We start from the raw sequence: 12,960 nt of genomic DNA, 5'->3' as shown, positions 1-12,960 counted from the left end.
GTGTGCACCAAGTGTGATTCCTGTCCAATCACACTTGGCCAATAAAGAATTGAATTGAATTGAATTGAATTCTCTTCTCTTCTCTTCTTTACTACTACTACTACTACTACTACTACTAATAATAATAATAATAATAATAAAGATAACAATAATACAGTTTATTGATATCGCTGTACGAGGAGATGCCAGAATCGAAGAAAAAGAACTGGAAAAAAAATCATGAAATATCATGACCTGGCCATCAAAACTACATGGCTATGGATGAAACATGTAACAGTGATACCCATTGTCATCAGGGCACTTCATACCATGTCCAAGAATTTTACAAAACACATCAAGGAATTGCAGCTTCCTGCAATAACACCAGCAGAACTGCAAAAAACTGCGCTACTCGGAACATAGTACATTTTAAGAAGGTACTTGGTTGATACTTAGGACACTGGCAGCAACCCTTATTAACCATTAGCGCCAGTCAATGGTATTTGTGATGCATTTTTGAATGTTCAGTTGACTGAGTTTCATATTTTAACAATAACAATAACAACAACAACAACAACAATAATAATTTGGGAAGGCTGGTGGGCAGATCAATGGTGCTTACTCTCTGTTAAACAGGAAAACAGGATTATTTCATTTCATTTCATTTCATTTCATTTTATTAGATTTCTATACCGCCCTACTCCCGAAGGACTCAGGGCGGTGCACAGCCAAACAATAAAAACACATACAATACAAAATTTAAAAATAGAATAAAATCGAATTAAATAATTTTGGCCCCGACAAATTTAAAATCCCAAACTTTTAAAACCAATTTAAAATTGAATATATAAAATACTAAAAGATATTTAAAATTTTAAAAATCTTTTATAAAAGAGGGGGAAAATATTATTATACCAGAGTTGTTATTATTCCTATATGAAATTGATTTGGATTCAATGTCTTTTTAACTTTTTCATTAGATGTTTTTTACTGTTGTGAGCTGCCCTGAGTCCGGCTGGAGATAGGGCGGCATATAAATCACATTAATAAATATATATATGACTAATCTTCAGGATTTCGATCAAACCTATAGCCATTTCTCAAGTATTGCTATATTCAACAGGGCTTTCCAACACCCTTGCACACTAAGCTTCCTTTTAGCTGTTTTATTTCTCCACTGACATCAGGGGGAATCAAACACGATCGCCTTGAGTGACATGACGCCTGAGCCTTCTCTATTTCCCAAAGGGACTTTCTGCTCAGTTTTGCACCCTGAACAAATTCTCCATCAATCGCTGCACGGCAGGAGCGGCGGCTGCTTCCGAATACATTGCAATATATAACGCCGCCCTCCCGCCCCCCAAAGCCAACAGCGTCTTTAGCTTGCCCTCGGAAGGGAGGGCAACCTGAAACGGGGCAAAAAAAAAAAAAAAAGGAAGGGAAGGAAATAGGTATTGGAAAAGGGAGGAGCCCATCAAGCCATTCGGCCAATGCGAGAAGCGAACGCAGTAAGGAAGGCGGGGATCCGGAAGAGAGAGAAAAAAAAGTAATCAGCTGTAAATCTTCCCTTCCGCTTGGAAGGGACGGGGAGTGACAGCTGGCAACCATGTTTCAGTTTTTGGTAAGACTTTGGCAAAGGGTGGGACGGCCCGGCTGAGGGGAGCGATGCAAAAAGGATAATTTTTAGGTGGCGATGCCCGGCCGAGTTTGGGTGGTTTGGAAAAGCTATGCAGGGTCAAGTCTCAGTGGCTCTCGAACGGGAATGCTCCAGGGACTGGAACTTAAAAAAAAAAAAAAAAGCACAAAAACTTTCCCGAAGGAAGGCTTTTTTTTGGGGGGGGGGATCTGCCCAACAAAAAAAAAAAAAAAAAAAAAAAACCACCCGAGAGAGTCGGTGCAATTTATTTAAATATAGCCTCCCACCTTCCAGTTTTAGAAGTACAGATAGTTCCTCGTGTTACTAGTCCTTCTTGTCAGATGTAATTTAAGCCAACCTCCTGAAAATCGGAAAATGCGCTTTAGGGATGTTGGACTTTAAATCCTATAAGCTTTGTGCTGTTTCTTGAGCTTAACTTCCATGCGAATCTTAACTGTGGAGCTTCTTTCCAATGATGGGTTGTAAACTTAGGTTGTAAGCATCCCAACAAAAAATAATTTGTTGCTTTCCCCCTAACCACACCTTCATTTCCTCTATATTCTTTATATGTTCCTACTTTTTGAAGAATAGAATAGAATAGAATAGAATAGAATAGAATAGAATAGAATAGAATAGAATAGAATAGAATAGAATAACAGAGTTGGAAGGGACCTTGGAGGTCTTTTAGTCCAACCCCTTGCTTAGGCAGGAAACCCTACACCACTTCAGACAAATGGTTATCCAACATCTTCTTAAAAACTCCCAGTGTTGGAGCATTCACAACTTCTGGAGGCAAATTGTTCCACTGATTAATTGTTCTAACTGTCAGGAAATTTCTCCTTAGTTCTAAATTGCTTCTCTCCTTGATTAGTTTCCATCCATTGCTTCTTGTTCTACCCTCAGGTGCTTTGAAGAATAGTTTGACTCCTTCTTTGTGGCAACCCCTGAGATATTGGAACACTGCTATCATGTCTCCCTTAGTCCTTCTTTTCATCAGACTAGATATATCCAGTTCCAGCAACCATTCTTCATATGTTTTAGCCTCCAGTTCCCTAATCATCTTTGTTGCTCTTCTCTGCACTCTTACTAGAGTCTCAACATCTTTTTCACATCATGGCGACCAAAACTGGATGCAGTATTCCAAGTGTGGCCTTACCAAGGCATTATAAAGTGGTATTAACACTTCACGTGATCTTGATTCTACCCCTCTGTTTATGCAGCCTAGAACTGTGTTGGCTTTTTTGGCAGCTGCTGCACACTGCTGGCGCATATCTAAATGGTTGTCCACTAGGACTCCCAAGATCCCTCTTACAGTTATTACTATTGAGCAAGGTACCACATATATTATACCTGTGCATTTTGTTTTTCTTGCCTAAATGTAGAACCTTACTAGAAAAAGTGCAATCATCATACAAACTTTTCCCAACCTTTTCTTGGAAATCTCCAGTGATGGAGCAACCACAATTTCAGGAAGTGGGCTGTTGCACTGCTTAATAGCTTGCACAGTCGGGAAATTCATCCTTCTTTCAAATTTGGGTCTCTTTCTGTTAAGCTTCCATTCATTGGTTCTTGTCTTAGTCTTGGAGAGGAAATCAACACTTACTATTCTGTGAAATCCCTTCATGTATTAGAAGATTGCTGTCATCTCTCTCAGCCTTTTCTTCTCTAGATTAAACTAATCATTCATCATAGAATTTAGTCTCCAAGCTCTTTACTTTGTTTGTTGCTCTTCTCTACACTCACAGTTCTTCAGTATCCTTGTATTACGGTGACCACAATTAGATATAGTGGTTTAGGTGTGGCCTGACCAGTATAACACAGAGCGGTATAGTAATCGTAACACCAATTTTGTGGATGCAGCCCAAAACTTTGTTGTGTTTTTTTGGCAGCTGCAACGCATTGCTGGCTCATTTTCATCTCAGATCCTTTTTGGTAATACTATTGCTAAATCCAGGTACCACTTATTCATGCATCTGGTTTTTCCTGCCCAAGTTTAGAATAACTTAGAAGCCTGGGCAGGAAGACTTCTACCATCATCCTGCAAAATTGGTGGTTCTTGATGTTCTGTAAAAAAATCATATTTGCAACTTTTTAAAAGGCTTTTGATTCTATGAAATTCAGATTCTATGAAACTTAATGTGCTAAACTCTGGTTTGTTAAGTCGTTGGTAGATCCAACGACTGGATCTACCTGTAGTAGTAAGTCATTATAATTGCTTATATTTTAACAATATAGAAATACAACAAATAAATAAGACTACATTTTCCAAAAGATCATAATCAGATCAGATTCTTGTAGAAACTATTGAGATCTACATATAAGGTTGATGTAAACGAATATCGTAATAGTATTTTTAATCTGCCTTTTTAATATGAATTCTTATTTTAAGAAGTGTGGAGTTAATCAGGATTGTGGCTAATATTTCTTTTCTCTATTTCCCTGGGGATGATATAATTAAGACTAGCTTTTGAAATAAATGCTATACAATTCCACTGGATTTATTTTGAATAATATGTATATAAGATATGAATTGGGCATAAAATCCACATCAAAATACAATAAGAATTAGAAGACACAATGCCAACTGCACTGCAGTTCCCCTGGGGCAAAGTCTACATATGTGAACTTTAGTTCCCAGAATTCCCCAGAATTGAATTTCATGCATCTGGAAAATGCCCATGTTGTAAAACACGGGAGTAGAACATTTTATTTTTATAATTTTAAAAGAAGAGATTGAACAACCACTTGTCTGAAATGGTATAGAGCAGGGGTGTCAAACTCGATTTCGTTGAGGGTCGCATCAGGGTTGTGTTTGACCTCGGGGGGGGGCAGGGTGTGTGTGGCAGGGTGGGCGTGGCCAGCTCAACATCATTCATGTCGGGGGTGCCTGTGGTGGTCCAAGCGCTCTGCCAGCAAAAATGGACTCCCGAGCTCTGTTTTTGGCTGCAACGGCCTCCTGCAACCCTCTGACAGCAAAAATGGAGCTTGTGAGGGTTGCCCATTGTCTTCCTGAGCTCCATTTTCATTGGCAGAGGCACTGCGGGCTGGTCCTTTGCTGTTTCCAGGGCAGCCCCGTGGGCCAGATCTAAGCACCCCACAGGCTGGATCCGGGTCCCGGGCCTTGAGTTTGACTGGTATCTCTGGTATACAGTCTCCTGCTTGAGCAGAGGGTTAGACTAGAAGACCTCCAAGATCCCTCCTAACTCTGATATTCTGTTATCATCAGTGTCTGTAAATTTTTGGAGACTCTAGTCTATAATCAAATTTCCCAGCTAACTCTGGAATTTTAGCATTGAGAATAGTTTGTCTTTCCATTCCCAGAATGGAAGCCAGCCAAACTGGGACAAACTTTGAAGAGCTGAAAGAAGCTGAACTATTTCATGATAAATGAATAGAAAGGGGGAGTGTGAAATTATATGTCAGAATAATAGAAATAAATAGGAAGTGGGAATACAGATCAGAGACAAAGAAGAAAATTCTTGTATCTTCAGAGTACAATGGATATAAGAATGTGTGTCTCATTGTCAGAGCCAATTAAATAGAAGGCCCTGTTGTTCTCATATGGAATTTTGAGGTCTGTCTTGCATTTTTGTGTAAAAACTGATTCCATTGCAAAATTCCAGAAAGCATGTCAAAAAAATACGAGTGCAGTCAAGTTTTCCATCCACCACTTGGTGGAACAATTCCAGTGTGTATTTTATACTTTCAACCTTGAAACAAGAGAGCCAAGTTTGCTGTAACAGGAACAAACTGGACTTCTTGGAGAAGTAAAATACTTATCTCTAGAAAAGTAAACGTTTCAGTATCCATCCTGAAAACAATAGTATGGTATTATGTGAGGATGATGAATGGTCAGTGTTGAGTTTCAGAGAGAAAGATGAGAAGTCTCAAAACCAAGCATGTTTTTGTAGAAGAGGCTGCCACTGCAAATCTCCGTGGTTGCATGTTCTTTGCATGTCCAAAAAAAAAAAAAAAAAGGCAGAAAATGTTTCTCATTTAATTAGTCTATAAATTATTCAAAGTGTATCTTTCCCCCCCTCTGGCTGGAAGAAAGTGGTGATTCTATCTGATTCCCTGAGATTCTGCTCAGACGTTCCCATTGCTATGAATATTTCCATGTGTCAGTCTTGTGCATATTGCCTTCCTCAATATGGTTGTATCAGCACATGAATGGAATTATAGCATCATGGGGATCCTTGCTCAGTGGTGGAGTTTTCTGTTAGCTTCCATAGTCAGTCTTTGGAAACGTGATTGGGGAATAGAATAGAACAGAACAGAACAGAACAGAACAGAACAGAACAGAACAGAATAATAGAATTCTTTATTGGCCCAGTGTGATTGGAATTTGTCTTTGGTGTATATGCTCTCAGTGTACATAAGGAGAATAAAATACATTCATCAAGAATAAAAAGATACAACACTTAGTGATAGTCAAGGTTACTAATAAGATATCAAATTGTACTAGGAAACAAATAAAAACAATATAAATTGAAAGATACAAGCGGCATAGTTATAGTAATAAGTGGGAAGAGATAGATACTAGTAAGGAAGAGAAGAATAATAGTAATACAGTCTTTGTAAATTATTTGGCAGTTTTGTGGGAATTAGTTGTTAAGCAGAGTCGTGGGAATTGTAGTCCAACATGTCTAGATGGTTTATTGTTGGGGAAGGCTAAATTAAATGAAGAATAAAAATTCAGGGTTACTGCTTCTCCAGATGAGGTTATGAAAATTAATATCACATTGTACATTATTTTAAATGGGTTTTCTTCACTTTTTTTGATCACCACATCTACTAAATTGTACAGGAAATGAGATGTGAATGGCATAAAATGGCAGACTTTTGAAAACAATCATAATTTTAATGCTCATATTTTTAATAGCTTTTTCTATTCTTGGTTGTCAGTAAAACCTGCAGTTCATTCATGGCTGAAGCTGAGATTCTCAAGTGCTAAAAGCAATTAACCTCCAGACATCGGAATGTTATATTAATGTTTCACTACTCTTTCAGTGTTATGAGATTTGAAGACTTCATTACCCAGATGGAAACCATTTAAGAAGTGCACATCTAAATTAGTCCAAAACTCTTGTTTTTGGAAAACAGATGAATACAATTGGATAAATCTGTATGCGCAGGAATAAGCCACCACAAATTGACAATAGTACATCGTACTGGACTGCACTACGACGCTATGTTAAGCAAAAAATTTTTATGTGATTCAGAGTTTAGTATGGATGGTCATTCACCAACATTTAACATGTTAGTTTGACTACTCTCCCATTTGGTTTTCCATGGAGGCATCTTTGAAATGCCCATGAATGTACTTAGTGAAACTCCTGTGGTTTTTTTTTGGGACATAATTCCTGTAATTATTATTATTTTTTCATCTAGGGATTTAGTTACCTATGTATTATTAAGCTAGGGTTTATATGCTGCTCCAATTAGAGTGGCCCAGTATGCATCAATATAAAAGGGAATGTATATACTTTGGAGGGGATCGCGGTGGCTCAGTGGCTAAAATGCTGAGCTTGTCGATTGAAAGGTCGGCAGTTCAGCAATTCGAATCCCTAGTGCTGCCTAACGGGGTGAGCTCCCATTACTTGTCCCTATTCTGCCAACCTAGCAATTTGAAAGCACGTAAAAAATGCAAGTAGAAAAATAGGGACCACCTTTGGTGGGAAGGTAACAGCGTTCCATGCGCCTTTGACATTTAGTCATGCTGGCCACATGACTACGGAGACGTCTTCGGACAGTGCTGGCTCATCAGCTTTGATGAGATGAGCACCGCCTCCTAGAGTCGGGAACGACTAGCACATATGTGTGAGGGGAACCTTTACCTTTTTATATACTTTGGAAGCAATTGATTTCTTTCTAATACCCCCTTGATCATGCTATGGCATGATTTTTTTATATAGAATCATGGAATCATAGGGCTGGAAAGGACTGTGGAAGTCTTCTAGCCCAATCCTCTGTGGTGACCCACCAGGACACTTAGCTCCCTCTGATCGATACTGCTGTTGAGCCAGGTACCACCTACTCTGCACCTGTGCATTTGGTTTCTCCTGCCTTTGTGCAGATCTTATTTTTCTTATCACTGAACTGCATCTTTTGGATAGGGCCCAATGCTCAAGTCTGTCAGGATCCTTCTGACTCCTGAGTCTCTCTTACAAAGTGTTAGCATTCCCCACTACCCAGTTTGGTGTCATCTGCAAATTTGATGAGTGCTACTTCAGTCCCCTCATCTAGGTCATTCATGAAGATGTTGAAGAGCGTTGGGCCCAAGGCAAAACCTTGAAGTACCCAGCTGCATGCTTCCCTCCACCTAGAAGTATGTTGGTGGGAGGGGAGCAAAATCAAGCTGCAAAACAGGTGTATTGCCTCTGCAGTGTAGTTTTTTTGCCCTTTTAAAATCTTACAGCCCCCCACCCCCGGCCATTGACATTCCTTCTGTGGCTCTGAGAGGTCCCACTGTCTTTTAAAGCAGGGGTCCCAAACCCATTAATGGGCCCTGGCCGAGCAATAGCAATGGCACTTAGACTTATATACCGCTTCATAGTGCTTTTACAGCCCTCTCTAAGTGGTTTACAGAGTCAGCATCTTGTCCCCAAACAATCTGGGTCCTCATTTTACCCACCTCAGAAGGATGGAAGGCTGAGTCAACCTTGAGCCGATGAGATTTGAACTACTGAACTGCAGCTAGCAGTCAGCTGAAATAGCCTGCAGTACTGCTCTCTAACCACTGTGCCACTTCGGTCTATTCGGAACAAGGCTGTACGAAAGGTGAGCTGATGTGCATGTGCTTGCGCAGCTCAACTCATGCGAGCAGCAGGTATGTGCAGGTATGTGCATATACATGTGCAGGTATGTGCATATACATGTGCAGGTATGTGCATGCTTATGTGCGCTGACCCATCATTTGCATGAGTTCAGCTGAGCACACGTGTGTTCACCACCCCACGTTCGTGCGGCCCAGTTCCCCTTTTTCTACCCTAGGCGGGCCACCAAGCCTCAAAGGTTGGGGGTGCTGTTTTAAAGGAAGTGTATGTTCTAGGCCACAAAAAACTTACCCAGTTATGACATCCCTCCATGGTTTGTCATTTTGGTATTATCAAGTAGAGAAGTAGAAACAGTCATGAGAAAGTGCTGACAGGTAAATAAGTGGCAATTATGCCAGTGAAAAAGGAAGTTCCCTTCCCTTGTCTTTTTCTCTCACACCTGCTACTAGGAATATGCTATCTGAGATCTTCCCAAATCCTGGCCTGGTTGTTTGCAGAATTCCAGTGTTTAAATTGCAAATGGTGAATAGAGGAATTATTTGTATGTAGGTTTACATGGAATTCAGCCAAACCGTTTGGCAAAAACATTAGCTACAAACACAATAAACACTTTAATGAAAATCAGGTTTTGGCCTGAAATTGGCAAAACATTTGTTTTAAAAGATAGAATGGAAAACGAATTGCATTTTTAAATTACATTTCATGTGTGGTGAGAAAGAGAAGTAAAATCCTCAGTGTTATCCTTTTTGTTCTTTCTCCAGCTCGGTTTTGCAGTTGGCAATGTAGTTGGAATGTATTTGGCCCAGAATTATGATGTAAGTATTTTTGCTGCTTTTGAAATTATGTTAAGACTTGGAATTTGTGAGCATTGCAGAGCCTGTCAAACACCAGATGATTCTGAACTCCAGTTCCCATTTTTTTTCTAGAATGCAACAGCAATAGCGTTTAGACTTATATACCACTTCACAGTGCTTTACAGCCCTCTCTAAGCAGTTTACAGAGTCAGCATATTGTTCCAACAATCTGGGTCCTCATTTTATCAACCTCGGAAGGAATGGAAGGTTGAGTCAACCTTGAGCCTGGTGAGATTTGAACTGACAAATTGCAGGCAGGCAGCAGTCAACAGAAGTAGCCTGCAGTACTGCCTTCTAACCACTGTGCCACCACGGCTATGCAGTGGTCAAAAGTATCAAAGATGATGGGACTTGCAATATCTGAAAGGCTATTGATTTCCTATTTTTCTACATAACCACAATCCAGCAGCTTCAGATTTGTGTAATGAAGAGAGTCCAGATCAGTTTTACATTCCTTCATCCATTCCTTCATTTCATTCTGTTTCCACATTAATCTCCTCTTACTTACATGCATGAAATAATTGTGATATATTTTGACACTTTTCCATTGAAACCTGCATTACAAGTTTTAGAATGCTATTTTTTTCTTAAGCGTTTGTCCCAGAAGGCACCAAAATTTGTCTATTGTTCCATGGTTACTAATTCTAACAGCAAAGCCTGAAATACAGAAATTAAATTAATCAATTTGTGGTCAGTCTTGCAAAGACACTAGAGTATGGTGCAGACTAGAATATAGAAGAAGATTCTTTCCTGTATATATCATAGATCCAGAAATTATCTTGAATTGACTCTGTAAACTTCCTTTATATGTTTATAGGTTCCGAACATTGCAAAGAAGATTGAAGACATCAAGAAAGACGTAGAAGCTAAGAAGAAGCCTCCAAATGATAAATGATGCTGATTTAGGCATCCTACTATTCAACATGGATGGTATATTTTAACCATCCAGGTGTCAAAACTTTATTGGCTTTAATGAATGCTTCCAGGCCTAACCTCAGAAGGCCTTAAAAAGCATTCAGGCTTAGTGTTACTATATCCATTTGGCCTCCTTGCACTTGACTTTATTCAAAAGAAAAAAAAAATCCCATATCTATCTACTATCTATCTATCTATCTATCTATCTATCTATCTATCTATCTATCTATCCATCCATCTATCCATCCATCCATCCATCCACACACACACACACACACACACACACACACACACACACACACAAACTGGACTTTTGTTCTCAGTGTATTGTTTCAGTAATACTTTATATTTAGTAATAACAAGAGTCAGGAACAGAATGAAGATATGCCATTAAGTATTCTGATCTAAAAAAAGATCTAACTCTACAAATATTGGTATCTATTTGTAAGATACAAAATGTCTGATAAAAATTCCCATCTTGTTGCTGAAATATGACCTTTCTATTTTATTGTTGGGCATTCCTGCAACATGTATAGTCTGCATATAGTCAGTAAATTGAATGTCAAAATGTTGAGCAGTTCATAGAGGTATGATAGCCAATATGCTTCATCCATTGTTTGTAAAAATTGTAAAAAATTTTTAAAAAATTTGAACAACTTAAATGAATTGTTGCAATGTATCAACAAAAATGTACTCATCTTCTGATTCTTAGTCGGTATTTTTGTTTATAATGTTTTTAAGGGTTTACCATTCTGGTATAACTAGGAATTGATGGAGTCCTGCACTTGCATTCTGATGATGAAAACATGAATCAAACTTTGCAAATTTACTGGCTTGTATCTGTTGTAGCCCTTTCTTGAAACAAAGAAAGATGCATGTATTTAAAGATGGTAACTGTCATTATAAATGTTTAAGAAGAGGCTGGACAATCATTGCAGATATTACATGGCCTATGTAGGGGTAAGCATACCTATTGTAGGCCCCCTCTAAATGTTTTTGTATCCTACTCTGACCGATCACTCTATTAAATGTTGTTGATGGAAATGCTGAAAATTGGCAGTATGAAACAGGGTTAGTGTGATTTTAAAACAATCTATCCCAAATTCAGGTCTCTTACTCTACTGAAACCCTTCCTTACCACAAATATCAAAATTCAAGTTTTAGCTTCCCAAGGTTGAATAATGGACTAGATAATATGCTTGTGGCCAGATTAATGTGGAACCTAGAATTCTAGTTTTGTGTCCTATGCTAAATGGATTACTATATATTTACATGAAAATTACTTGAATTTGTTGTTTTCTTCAATTGTTAAACAATGCTCCAATACTATGTTGGGTATGGCTTTATGGATTACCATGTGCATTCAGAAATGTGTGTATTATGACAATAAATAAATACTAAACTATTGTGAGAAATGTCAGCGTTTAAAAGATGTCCAATTGACAGTGATGTCATTGAGAACCTTTTCCCCTTGATTTGACTTTTAGTTCTCTATGTGGAATTATATTCATCATATCAAACTTGATGAGACTTTTAGGATCGCAAGAACAAAGATTCTCTTTGTATTATCATTAGTGAGATTTTGACCATCACATATAGATGCAGTGTTAGGGCATCCTTTCAATTGCCTTTTCTACAAAATACAAAGTATTTGGGTAAAATTGCTTGATTTCCCGACCAATCTAATTTTATCAGAACTTTTTTCTTTGTCTCTTTCAGAATCTTGTTTATATGGGTAGAGGGAAAAGTGGACTGTTGTCCCAATTAATGCAAATTTTCAGAAAGGAAGACTTTGAGAGATCAGTGCTAATTTTACAATAAACAGCACGAAATTGTTTCTCTAGATTGCGTATTTGTTACCATTAAATCAATGGAACTATTGCCTTATGTCATGGTCTGCAGAGCTCAGCTTTATAATTCTGGCTATCTTCTGAAATTTACAAAAGGAATTTTGAAGAATTGCAAAATTCTTTCTCATGTCTGCAAAATACGAAGGTTCAAACAGTACACATGACGGTACACAATAAAATCTGGTTATTCACTTCCACTGAGAGTTGCCAGTTTTTCTTTGAATTACATTTTTTCAATCCCACTTAGCCAACACAAGTTCTAGGACAGTTTTCCTGTGCAATTTACGGAAGAGATACAACAGACTTGAATACTAGGAGTTTTAGAATAAAAGTATGGATTGCACAAGAAATATCTTCATAAATTAGTGTGTTACCTATCAGTATACTTTGTGAATTGTACATAGATTATATTATAAAAAAAGATGAAGTAGATCAATGTTTTTCAACCTCAGCAACTTTAAGATATGTGGATTTCAACTCCCAGAATTCCCCTCCCAGCATGCGAGGTTGAGAAACATTGAAGTAAATAAACAGAAGTCTTGTTTTATGCAAGGAAGTAATCATGGTGCATATTTTATATCCATCTGACTATCTACCTGTCTGTCCAGGAAGAAGCATAAGTAAACTTCGTAAATACATGTGGAGTTTGTGGAATAAAGGAATTCAATTTAGAGTAGCGGTTGATTAATTTCACACCTGTTAAACCATAATGTTTGTGTCTTTAAATTATGAATTTTAAGGTAAGAAGGAACAAGGATTCAGCTGTTCTGGATTATATGCAGACTTATTGTTCATTTGATGTGATTGTTTGGAACTAGAAAATTCACATATTTTGGGCATGTGATACAAGAAGATAAATATATTTAGGAATATTGAGGGAAGGGGAAGAAAGAGAAGGTAACAAATAACATGGATTGATGATATCAAAATTACCGTATTTTTCAGAGTAT

General features: G+C 38.1%; 1 protein-coding gene across 1 annotated transcript; it reads left to right on the top strand.

The window, feature by feature from the left end:
• Positions 1-1,520: 1,520 nt before the first annotated feature.
• On the top strand, positions 1,521-12,207 carry STMP1 (short transmembrane mitochondrial protein 1). The gene is made up of 3 exons (XM_070946982.1): positions 1,521-1,600; positions 9,153-9,206; positions 10,063-12,207. The coding sequence occupies exons 1-3, from the start codon at positions 1,586-1,588 to the stop codon at positions 10,138-10,140; spliced, it is 147 nt and encodes a 48-aa protein (XP_070803083.1). The 5' UTR covers positions 1,521-1,585; the 3' UTR covers positions 10,141-12,207.
• Positions 12,208-12,960: the final 753 nt, after the last annotated feature.

Source organism: Pituophis catenifer, unplaced genomic scaffold (genome assembly GCF_029215685.1).
Source record: "Pituophis catenifer annectens isolate HBS135680 unplaced genomic scaffold, rPitCat1.0.hap2 SCAF_7, whole genome shotgun sequence".
Taxonomy (NCBI): Eukaryota; Metazoa; Chordata; class Lepidosauria; order Squamata; family Colubridae; genus Pituophis; species Pituophis catenifer.
This window is presented reverse-complemented; position numbering and strand designations above follow the sequence as displayed.

Excerpts from the sequence above, each read along its gene's own strand:
- STMP1 (XM_070946982.1), top strand. Across the intron at positions 9,207-10,062 it reads ATTTGGCCCAGAATTATGAT|GTTCCGAACATTGCAAAGAA; the intron begins GTAAGTATTTTT and ends ATATGTTTATAG.